We start from the raw sequence: 14,158 nt of genomic DNA, 5'->3' as shown, positions 1-14,158 counted from the left end.
CAGGGGCAATATTTAAGAGAGATGCAAGATTTTGTGCTCAGCTGTAACTTTAAAATAGAGCTACTGCCCTTAATAACAAATACAGGATTAATGCCTTTTATATAGCATCCCTCAAATCTTTTTATTTTGTATTATTTCAAACTTAGTCCTGAAAGCACAATTCTGTTCCCTCAGCGGTGTTGTGACAGGAAGTAGTATCATTGTTAACCTCGATGACACCTGACCATTAAATTCTCACTAAAGTTGACAGTCCTGTATGAGCTCCTAAAATTTTACAAGTAAACAGCCATACTCTGATACACCATTCACCAATGGCTGAGGGAGGAGCCCGAGAGCTATTCCAGTTAACCGTCAGTTCCAGTTTCCCCAAGGATAAAACACAATTACAGAATAGACGAAGCAGAAGACCAAGAGATTACAATACGGGAGATTTTCAGATGCCAAAGGATCAGAAACACCACCTTCTCTAAGCTATCACTACCACAGAGAGTACTTCTGGTCTCATTCCTCCCTGCAAACCGTTCAGCAGCAGTGTTGTGGAAAACTAAGGGCTACAGGAAGTCACGTGGTTTACAACAGGGAGTGGTTCAGCTTAAGCTACTTGAAACAAAGACAAACTGGTGTGTCAGTTTTGTATTTTAAGAGTACATAAAGGTAAAATTAAATCACTTGCTCAAGGTGAAATGGTCAGGAATGGAGGTGTACTTGGGTACACGACAGCTCATCATTTGCAATACAGGAAAAAGCTTTGTTGTAAGAAGAATCTTAGCGCACGCTCACTGAATTCATGCTACTGGGCAAATGTGTACAATACATTGTCTCTGGGACTTCTGTGTCCCAATACAGACATTCACAGGACACTGTAATGGCTAACAGAACTCATGAGAACATGATTCAGAAGATGTAGGAAACATTAAATAAAAAATACTACACCCCCAACTGCTAAAAGAAGAGTCAAGAACACCTCCACTTTCAACATCTTCAACGTAAATGTAGGTGGTAGAAGATTACAGTCACCATCCTCTCTCCCAGAAGTCATTCTATTTCTTTCCCAAGTACGTGGTTGTGCAACAAACCAACAACCTACTCGGGTTCTGCTTTGGAGACTTATTATAATCTCATGTTGTTATCCAAAGATCCTTGTGCAGATTTATCATAAGCTAAAATAATACAGTGAATTACACCATCATAGATATAAGTAATTGCACCTGTTTCCAGTGGTTTTCATTTGAACATATGAAATGATGACAAGATTTCTTATGACAACTGGTTTTCAACGTTTTATGACTAAGTAAGTAACCGCAGCACTTGTAAGTGATATTTGCATTTTCTTTAAATGAAATTAAGGTAATTAGGACTAGTCAATGGAATCTTATTAACAGCTTTTTGCATGAAGGCAAAAGGAAATAGGCATTGTGAAACACTGCTAAGTCTCATGCAGGGAAGGGTAACTAGACATATAAAATGTGTCCAAAAAAATCAAAAATATATAAATGTTTCACAATTTTTTTGATGCATGCAATAGTACTGAAGTTATCATATAATAAATAATGGTCAGTCTTTGCGAGCGAAGATCCGGGGAAGGTCTTTACACCTTCCAGCCTGTGCATTGGATTTTTTAGGTGAGACACAGTGTGCGCAGAACTGAGCCAACCCTTTAATCCTAAGGTTCATCTGCCGGGGCCAAGCGAGCAGACTGGGACAGACCTTTCTAAGTAGATCTTTGTACATTTACTGTCATCCTGCCTCAAGCACATGGAAAAGAACTTTACAATATTTCCCTGAGGTACCCAAGACATTGGTACCACTCAAAAGCATGTTTTCTTTGGGGTTTTAGAGTTTGTTTTTTTACTTCACACTCAGTATCAGTACTTGCAAGTGATTCAGTGTAGGCAAACATTTGTCTTATCCACACACGAAGCACCAGAAACAAAGAGATATTTTTGCACTTTATTTTAGGGACATAAGTGCAGGTTATGTTCAGTAGGCTATTACCCTCTGCCCCAAAAGCTATCCTTAAAATCCTTAAGAAGAATCCAGAAACCTTGAAATATCTGCTGGAGGAGCTCTTAAGCTTTTCATCGGTGTGCCGCAGAATGCCATTAGTTTATTGACAATTAAAAGAAAGCACAAGTAGTGCACTGTAGTAGTATATACTGATTTGATCAACCCTTGGGGTTGACTTTCTAAGACTATCAATAAAAAGCTGCAAAAGGAAAGAACAAGTTGTGGAACAGGTTTGAAAGCAAGTAATACCTTTTGTCAGTAATACTGACACACAATACCCTTATTATATTTACATCTCTTCTATTTTTAAATCCCTTAATGAGATCTATAAATCAGAAAAACACTCCATTTTTCTCTATAACAGAAAAATGCTTCACAGAACTCTATGTTTTTATTCTTAAATTGAAGTGAGATTTGAAGCAATTAGGTCAAATAGGTTTCACCTGCTTATGCCCCAAAGTGTTGTAACAGTGGTATGGACTTCTGCACTGCAAATTTTAAAAAAAGTTAGCAAACTACCTCTGCTTTTGGATTTCTCAATATAAAAGACAATATTTTCTCAATATATAAGACATATTTGACAAAAAAATTCATTGTACATAATGGTGTTTTCCTTTATGTGATCTCATTCCTTCCTGTCAAGTATAAAGTTTGTTTAAAATCACAAATTTTTAAGTTAAGACAGACATTTCCTCTTATAAATTATTCATCCATGTAGCTTTATCTTCTTTGTTTTCCAGTTCGCTTTTTCCCTTCACTTTGATTACAGTTTACAGTCTCTGTAACAAACACTAACATCTCTTGCCTCTTTTTGTAGGCCATTTCCTATATATTACAAATGGCACGCACTTGAACATATTTAATGCAGAGGCAAGCTATGCTGCTTGGGTAAATTCCTTATTAAAAATCCTTTTGCAACTCTTGTGTGCCTCCAGTTATTTCAGTGATTTAGTAACAGTTAACTTCAGAGCATAGCTCCATGACAAACCATACTGATTGAAACCGGCGCTGCTACAATCCTGAACTTTGCCACCTTCCTTGGATCCATATCGCCACTCCATGCCTAACATGGATTGATATTTTCTTTCAGAAAACCAAACTGGTAGATAATTATTTAATTCACTGTGATGGTTTAGCACTCAGGACCAACTCATTGAATATTCAAGGCCAGGCTGGATGGGGCTCTGAGCCACCAGATCTAGTTGAAGACACCTCCCTTATTGCAGGGGGGTTGGACTAAATGACGTTTAAAGGTACCTTCTAACTCAAAACATTCTATGAAATAAAAAATCTTCTCTTTGCAGCAAAATGCTTAGCAAAAGGATGCCTATACTGTCAGTAACACTAAACGTTTTCCTATGCTCTCCTGTATCCTTTTCTCAACAGGAATTAAATTCCCTGAAATTTTTAGTATACTCATTATAACACAAACAAGTCCTTGGAACCCAATAAATGGAAAATTTACCTCCTAAAGGAAATTATTTCAGTCCTTTGAGGCAATACTCCTCAACCTGAGAAAGCCACAACCACATTCACCAACCCAATTCATTGGCTATCACTGAGATGATTTAGTTAGGTGCCATCTGAACAGAAGCTGTCTGGACTCGAAGGCAGACTCCCTTCTCTTTCCCTCCCCACTGTCTCTCAGTACCTAGCTGTTTTTCCACAAAGTTGTTAGGAAAACTTTCCCAGATTAATCAAGTGCTACCCATGGGAGTCTGCCTCATTATTTCCCAATACATCATTAAGTTGCTAGTTTGATACCATCTATAGTGCAAGCTGTAGGACTGGACCAGACGAGCTTGCTTTTTAAAGACTTCCCTTACGTGAGGTGTTAGCCAAGATCTTACAGTGTAAATGTACATAATCTTATCTTTAGGCACATTACCCTATCATACATTGTAAACAGAATTTACAGTTTATTAGCATTATGTAAACAACATTGATAAGAAGAAATTATTAATTTTCCCAAGATGGACTTAGTTTTAAACAACAAATCAATGTTGTTACAAAATAAAACTGAGTTTGCACAGACTACTGAATGTTTCCTTACATGCATATCATAACATATTAACACCTATAGTAAAAGTTCTCATGCAATAACCACTGTTAAAAAACATGATGGTAGCAATTCCATATGACAATTTAAAACCTTACAAAACTGCAGTGGGAAACAGTTGTACACACAGAGAGCAACAGATCCTTAAAACATAACACAGCCCTGGATCAAAAGCAAGTCAAATAAACCAGACAGCAGTTGAGAAGTGACAAGAAGAGAACTTCTGTTTTACAGAGGGTTTTTATCAAGTTTGGTATGTTTGCTGTAATTGTTGTCAAATACAAGTCAATTTACTACCTAGCCATTTCTTATTCAACAACAATTTTTTAGAATATAAAAATATTTTTTGAGAAGTTTATAACTATTTGTCTCTATCCTTTCTCAACACTTTGGAGTCACAACATAGAGACCATATTTACATATAACTAAAACACCTGAAAGGACCAAATACCATAAACACAGAATCAGAATGGAAATTATAAAAATTTATAAAAATTATAAAAAATACAAAACTATTATAATTACACTTTTCAAAAATAAGCTTACCCAAATTTCTCTTACAGTTTTTAGAGTTAAACCCAAGATTTTGAACCATTCCACATTTCATATAACAGGTAAGCTCTACTGCATGAGGCTGTATATTTACAAGCTCAGCAGGTTAAAAAAAAATCAGATAGTGGGAAGTTCTGCTACTTGATAACTTCCATACATGAGAAATTCAGACATATTTTGAGCAGAATAATAAAGTTTCCCTGAAATCATTCAGAAATGAAATAGAACAGCCAGAATTCTCTGTAACCAATAACAGCCAAAGGAGTCTCCCACCAGCTAGGAGGGGGAAAAAAAAAAAATCACAACTCAGACTTGTGTGGGAAGTTATCAATACACCTTATATTACGACTTCAAACTCCTTTCTCTCAACCTGAGATGGAAATTGCACAACCAATTAGAAGACGTCTGCAAAGCCCTCTGAAAGGAACAAAATTATCAGTAAGTAATTTTTGAAAGCAAACCTTTTTTTAGAATTGGATGGATAAATTTCGCAAAAATAAAACGGCCTTCAATAAACATCCCAGCCAATTGTTAGACAAAGAAAAATATTTAAAAATTAAAAGCATTCACTCTGCAACTAAAACTAGCTGCCAGTGAAAGCTTGCCAAAGCAAGCACACAATCAGCTAAAACATGCAAAACAAAAAAACGTTGAAAATAAGAGCAGTTTTTACCTCCTCTCCATTTTATATTATAGAGCAGGAGCAAAAAAATTCCATAGTTGAAACCCTCTCTACCAGCTCTCCTTTTCTCTCCATTATCTCAAACGACAAACATTTCAGAAGTGATAGCAGTCTTGCTTTGAATGAGGTTTCTAGAATAATTCTATATATATGGAAAGCAGGTTCCAACAACACAAATAAGAACAGAAACTCAGTTTGACATAAAGGTCTTAGTAAGAAATCAGGCAGCATTCACACAGATAGTCTCTGGTTTCTAAGTTAAATAGAGGAAAGAGATTCATCACAGCAGCGAAAACAGACTTGTCCAAAAAGAAACTTTTACTTTCAATTGACATGCAAGAGTGGACGATTCTGAACTTATACACAGTCTTCAGTATAGGGTAGTTTTAAAATGCCAACTGGTATCTGCATGAGAAGATTTGAGTTCTTAAAATCCATTCAAAATAAAAATACGTGGTCCTATGGAACCCAAAGCACTGGCATACAATTAGACATATATAATTTTACCAAGTAACATAAGTCAAATTATGAAACATAAATCTCAGTTTGCAAACAAATTAGTTGTCCCAAAGCACAAAAGAGCTAAAGAGGGAGTGTAACAGACAACAGCTCTTAAGGAAAACATAGCAACTACTGAATCAATAAACCACTGCATAAGACATGAACTGTATGTAATATGAAGTCATTATTTAGTGTAAACCAGAATCAACTTTTAAGTTACGTATTACCTATTATCTTGTTCCAAAAAGTTCTAACTTCCCCTCTCCACCCTCAAAAATATCATAAGCCAAGGTAAACTAATTTAGCTAGCAGCCTAACACAATAGGTTTTCTGAACTAAAGATTTCAACAGACAAGTCCTTGCCTGGAGTTGCAGACAGGTATAACGAATCTACCACAATGATCTATTATAAGGAAACTGTAATTTTGTATATGAATAAACAAGCTACTCTCAGTCGGTCGTGTGAATACCTGAGAGGTTCAATGTTCTGGCAGGGATTTTATTTATTTATTAAAAGAAAAAGGCATGTGCTAGTGAATATTATTACAACTCTGCTTATCAATCTCTGTCAAAAGCAAGACCATTTTCTTTGGGTGACTGCCATATTTATTTCCCTCCACACATGGTTTTTAATAAAGAATGAAGTTCTTGTATGGTGTCCCTTGAGACCTGTCAAATATTGCAACAGAATTGCAGACTTATGTACATTTATAGCACCAACACATAAATCCCCTTGGCTAAGTTTATCTTTTATAAGCAAGACAAAGATCAGTTTACATTATAACAAAGTTTAAATCCAAAGCCTAAAGACCTCCCACAATATAATACACTGCTTTAAACCAGTATAATATTTAAACAGGTTCACAATTTCATTAATTAAAGAACACATACAAGGGAGGAGAACAAAAAACAAAAAGAAACAACCTACCCCCTGTAATTCAAAGGTGATTGTACAGCGATAATGTAAAGATAACTGCCTTGGCCTATGACACATCTGAACTCTCAATATTAAATGTTGGTTTATTGAGTCAGTGACCTTTTAGAGTGACCTTTGTAAGAGTCAGTGACCCTTCACCTCCACGTGCAGACTCCCTCATCAATGGTTTTTGTTTAAAATAACTATTCTTGCTGAATAAGAATTTTCTTCTCAATGTACAATTTTCAGACCACTCCTCTACAACATTCTGTCACCACATAATCCACCTGTAAGGAATTAATCACTAAACAGAAGGGTAGTTCAGGTAGAGATCAAAAAGCCAGGACTGCTGGGCTTCTATCCCCCACTTTGTAACCAATTTTTAATATGCTCTTCAGTAAACACAATCTCACTGTGAAGGTGTATGCATCTATAAAAATCAAGATATATTATGCTGTACCAACCTACAGAGGTAATTGCAAGTTTAAATGTTCAGAAAAATTGTGAAATTGTCAGAGGAAAGACAATGTGCCATTGACTTAAAAGATTTTTAAAACAAAATATTGAACTGTCTGATGAGTCTTAGTTGTTCACAGATCATTGTTTAAAATTAAGTTTCAATATTTTGCCCATTTTCTCTCATTTCTAGCACCAAAATCACTTTAGTATTTCCATTTCTTACACAATATTTCCTATGCACTGCACAGATAAGCAGACCAGGTTTATATAGACAAATGGATTAGTATTAAAGACTAGACTAAGACTACTTCCTAATTTCACAGCAAACAAAGGAGAAAAAACCAACTAAGAACCAATAAACAAAACAACACACACAGTAACAGCAAGTTTCCTTCATTAACAGAGAAAAAATTATTCATAACAACTGAAGAGGAGATACTAAAAATGTCCTAAGTAAGCCACTTTTCAGAAGTCCATTTCATATAAGCAGTATTACTACTGATGCAGAGTACTTAGTCTGCAAATACGGCAATCCTTATTTAACAAAAATCTGGGCCTCGGATAATTCTAAGGATCAAATTTAATGCATGTGTAGCTGGGATTTACAAGTGCGTCATTTTGTAATTTCTCTTTGAAGATGAGTCTTACACATCTTAAGTTGCCAAGTTTCGCATATTTCACATCTTATGAACTTAGTTTGGTTGGGAAAAAAAAAAATGAAGTAATGCTCTGTGCACTCAAAAGGATTATATTTTGGCATAACTAAAGTGAACAGCAGCTAGCAATCTTCTAAAGCATTTCACACTGAAAAGTTCATCTGACCTCACAAAAATGAACTTATATGCAAAATTCATTGCTAGGAGGCCCAGAGAGAAGTACTGAAAAATTAGAGTCCTTCAACATATAACAGCATAATTCCCTGTAACTTTTAAAAAAATCTGATATACATGAGTGCTTTAAATAAATGAGCTTAATGTATTGCTAAGGAGTAGTAACACAGCTCCAGAAGTGATCAACATCAGTAAAAGATAAATATACAAATAAGTCATGTCTCAATTGATCTCTATTTCTCTCAACTGCTAAATTTCACCATTCTCACAGCATCAGTGACCAAGAGAGTAAAACTGTCACAATGTGCAGAAACTTTTATCCAAACTAAGAGATTGTGCTTTGATGTAGAATTCTTTATATATGCCAACTACACTTGAATCAAGAACCACTCCAAACAAACTAAAAGTGTAAGGTTACAAAATTCACATCAGTTCCTAGAGTTCAGAAAGTCAGCAAGAATTCCTTAGGTGACAACAGGAGAAAAAGAGTTGGAACTCATTTTGAAATCTATGCTCCATATACCTTCTGAATTACTTTATTTTTTACATATAAAATACGATATTGCCATAAAAAAATCATGATCAGGACAACAGCTGTTCACTAAGCATAGTATAAAACAGGGCTAACAACTCCCAAGAACCATGAGATCCAGAAAATAGGAGAAGGGATAGTAATGCTCCACTCCGTGGTAGACATGATAATGTCTTCTATGTAAGCGACAGCTGTTTGGAAAGCGGAGCATAACTCCATAAGAAAGATGAAGGCAAGAAAAAAAGACAGCTAAGCCAAGTGGTAGAACCTCAGCAATCCTCTTGTTGCTCACGGAGAAATGTTGCTGGTCAGTAGACATATCACAGCTGAAGCCTCAGCTCTGAAACTGCTAAGTAAGCAAGCACTTCCTATTTTTAGCAAAAAGGCAAGAAGTTAAAAAAAAAAAAAAAAAGCCACCACAAAAGAAACAACAGCAGCCAAAACAGCAACCAAAAATAACACTATAAAAAACCTGACAGCTTGGTTTCTTCAACACAGCAAAGTTTCAGAGAATCACACTCATGGAATATCATGACTGCAAGGGACTCACAGGGATCATTGAAGTTCAACTTGTGGCCCTGCACAGGACAGTTGCAAGAATAACACCACAGGCCTGAAAGGATTATCCAAATGTTTCTTGAACTCTGTCAGGCTCGGTGCTGTGACCACTTTCCTGGGGAGCCTGTTCCAGTACCCTCCTGGCTGCCAGGGCACTGCTCACTCATCTTCAACTTGCCATCCACCAGGACCCTCAGGTCCCTTTCCATGGCACTGCTCTCCAGCATCTTATTCTCCAGTCTATATGTACATCTGGGGTTGCCCCATCCCAGGGTGAATTTTTCACTCCCCAAAATTCTGCATCATTTAAAGATTTTTGATATCGCAGATAAGCAGCATTTTACTAAAGGAGAATCTCATGAAATGTTTTTAACCACTCTGAATCAAGACAGGGGGAACAAAAATGGAAATAGAGATTAGAAAGTACTTTTTGACAGTTATATCAAAAACTAAAGCAGGAAAATGTGAATGATGAATGCTTAAAAGGAAATGCTAACATGATATTGGCAACAACTTCTTACGGCACATTTTTAGCTATGGAATGAGTTTTTTAAAATACTCAAGAAAACTGATTATTTCTGTCAATAAAAGTGCTATTATTCTTAGAATTTATAGTCACCGCACTGCCTATGAAAACCCATTAATTATACAAGTCTCCTGAGTGTCTTTAGCTTCTAACTTTGTACTATGTTTTAGCCATGTTCCATGCAATTTAAGAAAAAAAATCCTTCTTAAAATAATTTTATATCTCCTTCTCCTACCTCAAAGAAAAAAAAAATAGTTATATGTACTTCAAAAGAACTTACCAAAAATAACTGTCAGCATATTTCTCCAAAGAGAGAGCACTTTTGCATATAATAACTTTTTAATATCATGTTTTATAGAGTAAATGGAAAGTAATTAGTGTTTTCACCACAGGAGACAACATATACTAAGTACCGTACTTTGATTTCCTCTGTTGAGATCCACTACATAGCTCAATAGTGAACCATATGCAAAAAATCATAATTAAGTTTATTACAAACATGTAACACTGCAAAGTCTTCAGCAGTCTGATCACAGGATTTTACTTTCAAGGTTATTTACTATATTTATATATAATCAGGAGGGTTTCGTAAAATTGCAAATATATTCTCACCCGCTCAACTGAACCATGGATCTTTATGAAGTTCTTCCATAGCATTATTGCAGTTATGTAAGTTACATAGTCTAAAGTATAAAATAAAGACTCAGATGGGACCATCACCTACCACACAATATGCTTTTAAAGACTTCGACAAAATGAGCTGACATTTTATCCACACATTTTAAAAGGAAGAAATCAGGACGCATTTAAGACAATCTTTTTGACCACTGGGTGCCACTCTTGTTCTGTGTACAATAAACTGCCTGACAGTAAGTCACTCTTCTCAGTCTTTTAACTTCCTCAGCTTTAAACAACTCTAATTCTCCTAAACTGAGAGGAAAAATGGAAGAATTTTTACAAAAATTTCTATTAAACATTACTTTTCAAAAGCCTTTACTATTGCTTTTAGCCCCAGGAACGCAATTTTGAAAGAAGTATAGTACACACAGACCCTTATGGTATATGAATTTCTTTCATGGTGGGATTATAGAATAACTCAGTTATGTTACATCTAAATAACAATCACGTTCAAAGGAATAGATGTATCTACTGCAACTGTGTAGCCCTGTATTGATATTGTTACTAACAGCTTCATATTCATAGTTTGCAACATCACAACACTAAGGCCTTGAACAAGCTTGTCAGGCTTGCTCTGTCTGAGTTTTTCCTGACCTGCCTGGAGTTGTTTTTTTAACTTGCTGCAGGTTTAATAGTAATATTTCTAACTGACCGGGTGTCTATAGCTAACCTGGTTTATTTTAGTTGAATTTTGTATGGTACAACCATAGTTTTTAATACACAGCAGTAAAACAGAGTTATTCTATGATATTTATGACTAACACCATAATGCAATATATACAAATACAGGTCTAGTATAATACACATCTTGAGAAGTGGAAACGCAGGATGTGGCATATAAAAGCACAGCTATGAGATAACATTCTTAGATTAGACTGTTAATATTTCAGGTATACTAGGAATTTTAAGGTGGGTTTCATCCTTTTCCATAAATTTTGTGTAACATTATCCTGTGCACTTTATTTGCTAACTCAAATAATCCCATATCAAACATCATTCCACTGTATTGTGGCCCCAAGATACTGCAATCACAGAATCAAATAACAGACCTAAGAATTCCCTGAAGTCATCCGAAGACTCTGACTGACCAGAGAGATGTATTAAGTTACTTACAGGCCCCAGGTTACCATCCTAAACATGTTATCATTATGCCTCCTATCCTTACTAAACACATACTAGAGACTTTCATGCCATACCATTTATTTTATTCTATTTCAAACAATACAACTAAAAACCACTGTCCACTATTGTCTTTTACGTCGGCAGATGTCCTTTCCCTGTCACTGCACTGCTCTGCTCTACCAACTGTTTGGATAACGAAGTAAAATACCCTAAATATTTCCAGCTTATGCATGGCACTACCATAGTTTTATAAAGTACCTGTATTCAGGCTGCCGACTTGTCGGATGATCATCCCTTGCCCATCTGTATCCTGATTCATCCTGCAAAACATACATGCAAAACAACTGTGTGACATGTATCTCAACATCAGATGTCAGGTACAGTTAGTTGCCACCTAGCTACTTATTGCAAAACCAAAACATTTAATGAGTTAAAAAAAACAGCATTAATCTCTCACACCAAGTATTCTCTCAATTTATTCACTGTACCCCATTTTTTTCCTCTATCAATACTGAAGAGAACAACTTTGCAGTGCTGTAGAAAACACAAAAACTACAAAAGTTTCTGAAATAAATACAGATGCTTTGACTTGAAAAAAATTTCCTCTTTGAAATACAAATTACCATCAATAGCTTGAAGTTACAGAATTTCAAACAGCTAGATGGCAGGAGGCAGCAATAATAACTTTTACAAGAGACCATAGATTTTGTACTTATGTGCAGCTACTGGAAAAAAAATACATTCATCATCACAACAGAGTTGAACTAAGTGAACAACTGGGTAAACTAGAAGGGTATGTAGATAACATTCATCAACTTGCATGTGCAAGGACTTAAACAGAAAGATTCTGCAATCATTCTTCCATTCATCCAGGTAACTTTGCACTGCATTACAGAGAGTGCTTCTGGCCATTTTTGTTTTCCCAGTTCACACTCTGGGCTTTCACATCCAAAACCTGGATTTTTTTTCTATTAATTCTATTTCAGTTTGTGATAATAGCAGTAGCACCAGCACTCTGTCTGAAACAGTATTCTAATTGTTTAGTATTCAAGCATTAATGAAAAAATAATTATCATAAACGGGTGAGAAGAATCACCTTACGTACACCTCGGTGTGGAGGGCCACTTCTTCGGTCATGGGCAAAACTACGACCCTCTTCATAGTCTCTGTACTCAGCATGACTGTAATCATCATACCGACTGTAATTCCCATCCCCAGGTCTCTCAAGCAGTGGTGGCTTCTTGGGTAAAACATTTACTATTCTATGGTAATCTCCCTAAACCACAAAACAAACAAAATCACATTGCTTTTAACAGCCGAAAATCTGTAGTGAATAAACAAAACTAAAAATAAATTATTTCTAAATATGGGACTTAAATAATCCTAAAAAAAGAAATTGCACAGGAAACCAATAAACATTAAAAATCATGCCACTCTGATGGTGTAATAACTTAATAAATCTAATTGGACGACCTCTCAGATTGAATCCTTAGACATTACAAGTTTAATTACAGTGAGAAAATTTTCAACAGCATTAGCTACTTTCTAACCATCAGCTACATGTATTTCTCAGAGACTTATATATTAATTTTGGAAACCAACAAGAAAGTTACATCTGTAATGCCTGTAAAACAAAGACCACATTTAAAAATATAAACAATTTACTTAATGTCCACAACATCCCCCCCACACACAGCAGAGATTATAATTAAGATAATCCTTGCTTCATAATCTGAATAGATAAGCACCCACTCAATACAATGCAGTAGGTGATGTGAGTGTTCAAGTGACAGAGTTTTAACACTCTCATTTTTAATTTTAATGCAAGTTTCAGACAGCTTTTTGCGTGAACACAAAATTAATTTACTGTATTTCCTTCAAATAAATAACAAGTCATACACCATATGCCAATTAAAGAAACCCTTTGTTTATTAAGCAAAAATTGCCCAGCTGTAAAAGATGCAAATTCAATTTTCTGGAACCACGTTTTACGTAAGTCAATTGCAAATAAAAAGCAAATGAAAACATGAATGAAAGATTTTGTATTTTAAGTCTTCTTCCTTTAGCAAAATACATTTTCTTTGGGCCTTAAACCAAAAGCTAGAAATGCAGAGACTTGAGTTAGCATGTCCAATTTGGAGGGGGAAAAACATATCCAAACTATTTTTTGAATAGTAAGCACAAGTCACAACCTGATGAACCAAGAGTTTCTGTAGAAAAACACACAAAAATTACACTCACAAACTGCTAAATATTGTCAAGCAAAACTTTAGTTCTGACTTCAGAGACCACTCAACAAATGGACTACAGGGCAATCCAAAGCCAGCCTACAGCCATACTGATGCAAAGCGGAGACTTCACACGCAGTCATACAAAGGCACAATGCTTGATCTACTCTCACCTCATTGAACGTACTACATATGTAATTCTTTTTTTTAATCTGGTGTCTTATAAAGATGTGCTCTGCAGCTAAAATAAAACTGCTTCATGCTTTAGCCTCACCCAGAAGACCCCACTACATAACTATATTGACACACAGAAGGACAGTTACATGAAAGCTCAAGGTGTAGCTGGTTACAGATACAAGTTACTGTGACAAGTACATGCAACTTTATGTTTTTTACCAGGATCTGAAAACATATGTTTCTGCTACAATCTATACTTGATATACAATTAGCACCCAGTTTAGATTAGGACAGGTCTCTTGCTCTCTCAAACAAAACATACTTCATTCTG

The 14,158-nt window shown here is 35.6% G+C and overlaps 1 protein-coding gene across 4 annotated transcripts in view; it reads right to left on the bottom strand.

The window, feature by feature from the left end:
• The window catches only part of PPHLN1 (periphilin 1), a 65,891-nt gene that overhangs the window by 44,508 nt on the left and 7,225 nt on the right, over positions 1 to 14,158 (bottom strand). For 2 of the 4 annotated variants that reach the window (XM_050324493.1, XM_050324492.1), the window contains exons 5-6: positions 12,519 to 12,698; positions 11,681 to 11,742 (exon numbers count right to left, since the gene is read on the bottom strand). In XM_050324493.1, the coding sequence (XP_050180450.1) occupies positions 11,681 to 11,742; positions 12,519 to 12,698 (242 nt within the window). The remainder of the gene's footprint in view (positions 1 to 11,680; positions 11,743 to 12,518; positions 12,699 to 14,158) is intronic. The other 2 variants (XM_050324494.1, XM_050324495.1) reach the window with 2 other exon arrangements.

The sequence above is a fragment of the Myiozetetes cayanensis genome, unplaced genomic scaffold, assembly GCF_022539395.1.
Source record: "Myiozetetes cayanensis isolate MyiCay16 unplaced genomic scaffold, myiCay2020 scf3, whole genome shotgun sequence".
Lineage (NCBI taxonomy): Eukaryota > Metazoa > Chordata > Aves > Passeriformes > Tyrannidae > Myiozetetes > Myiozetetes cayanensis.
This window is presented reverse-complemented; position numbering and strand designations above follow the sequence as displayed.